General features: G+C 43.0%; 1 protein-coding gene across 7 annotated transcripts in view; it reads left to right on the top strand.

Moving 5' to 3' along the window:
* Positions 1–86: 86 nt before the first annotated feature.
* LOC111456003 (protein MEI2-like 4) overlaps positions 87–1615 on the top strand; it is a 9543-nt gene continuing 8014 nt past the window's right edge. Inside the window, exons 1-3 of one of the 7 annotated variants that reach the window (XM_023097689.1) lie at positions 840–939; positions 1127–1236; positions 1327–1545. In XM_023097689.1, the coding sequence (XP_022953457.1) occupies positions 1468–1545 (78 nt within the window). In that variant the 5' untranslated portion in view covers positions 840–939; positions 1127–1236; positions 1327–1467. Of the gene's footprint in view, positions 717–836; positions 1237–1326; positions 1546–1615 lie in introns of those variants that run through there. The other 6 variants (XM_023097687.1, XM_023097692.1, XM_023097685.1 and 3 more) reach the window with 6 other exon arrangements.

Below are 1615 nucleotides of genomic sequence, written 5' to 3' on the forward strand. Positions count from 1 at the left end.
GGGGGGGGGGGGGGGGGGGGGGGGGGATCCAGCGTGGAGGAGAGAGAAAGAAGAGTTAAAGGTGAATTATGAAGACATCACAAAACAACGCAAACAACACAACAGAAGAGAGGGAAGGAAGGAAAGGAAGGGGAGGGAGTTGGTTTTTACTGCGACCGCACAAAAGAAATGGAGAGGAGAGGGGAATTGACGGCGTTAACAAACGGCAACTCCTAACCACTTTCTCACTCTCTCTCCTCCCCCCGATCTATCTCGCTCGTGTTTGTAGGCAGAAACTTCTTCTTCTTCTCCTCCTCCTCCTCCTCCTCCTCCTTCCTTCCTTCCTTCTCACACCTAAATTTCATTTTTCTTTCTCTCTCTCCCTTCTCCTTGTTTCCTCCTCCATCTCCCCCCTTCTCTCAGGCGAGGGCTCCGAATCTCGCCGGAGAATTTCTTCCCTATTCTTCCATTTACCCCTAAGGCTCTCCTCCTGCGCTTCACCCCGAGCTCTGGAGGAACATACAGATTTCCGCCATACGCCAACAATTGCAGCAACCAGACCTTCAACAATGCCCGCTTAGTATATTTATTTATACATATATTTATCGAACATGAAGGGGCTGGAGGTGCTGGACCTAACGTGCAATGCAGGAAATTTAAGCATCAAACCCTTTGGAGGATCTTGCACGCCACAGATGCTTACATGATTCCTTCTTCAACCTCCCATGCCTTATGCCGTAATCTATTCTTTTCCCTCTCCCTCTCCCTCTCCCTCTTTCTTGTTTAAATTCTTCTTCTTCTTCCCGGTTTCTCATCTCTCTCTTTTCTCTTAATTGCCGCTCCCTCCCATCTTTCTCCTGCTCTCTTCTCTTCCTCCTCTTTTTCCCTCTCTGTTTGCTCTTTCTACTCGGATCTTTTCAATTTTTTTTATTTCTTTTTTAATCTTTTCGGCCTTTCAAGGTAAACTGTGCTGTTTCTAGCTCAATTCGGGGTTTTGATTCTCTCTAATTTACTTCCTGTGCCTTGATTTTCTTTCTGTATCTTGCGATCTACCTGTTTCTTGTTTGAATTTTACCGCTGGATGGGCCTTTTGCTTCCCCTCGATTTCAGCCATGGTTTTGTATTTATGAAACTTAATTTTTATCAGGCGATCTTTAACTTAATGCTTATGATTCGTTTTGTGTAATTTGTTGCATTACTGTCGAGATCTCAAACGAACAACCGTTTTCTTTCCTTCCTTTCTTGTTTGACTGTGCGGTACTTGTGAATTAATATGTCCAACCCAGTTTAATCAACGGTTCTTCGGCTTCTATTTTTCCCAACTAAAAATTATTGATCTACCTGCAGATTTTTGTAGGCTCGAGGGAAGCTTTTGAATTGCCTTCTGGAGGAGTGGGCTTGCAGTTTTTGGCGTCCTTTTTTATGGAGCTTCTTTGAGTTGGTTTATTTTTTTTAATCTTTTGGGATTTGTTCTTTTTCGGTTCCATCATGCCGTCTGAAGTATTGGACCTTAAGGGTTTGTCTTCATCTTCCTTCTTCTCCGACGATTTACATCATTCAGATGAGGTATGGTCAGACCCTTGGCTTTCATGAGCCCTTTTTTTTTTTTTTTTTTTTTTTTTTTTTTTTTTTTTTT

The sequence above is a fragment of the Cucurbita moschata genome, unplaced genomic scaffold, assembly GCF_002738365.1.
Source record: "Cucurbita moschata cultivar Rifu unplaced genomic scaffold, Cmos_1.0 Cmo_Scf00018, whole genome shotgun sequence".
In the NCBI taxonomy this organism is placed as follows: Eukaryota; Viridiplantae; Streptophyta; class Magnoliopsida; order Cucurbitales; family Cucurbitaceae; genus Cucurbita; species Cucurbita moschata.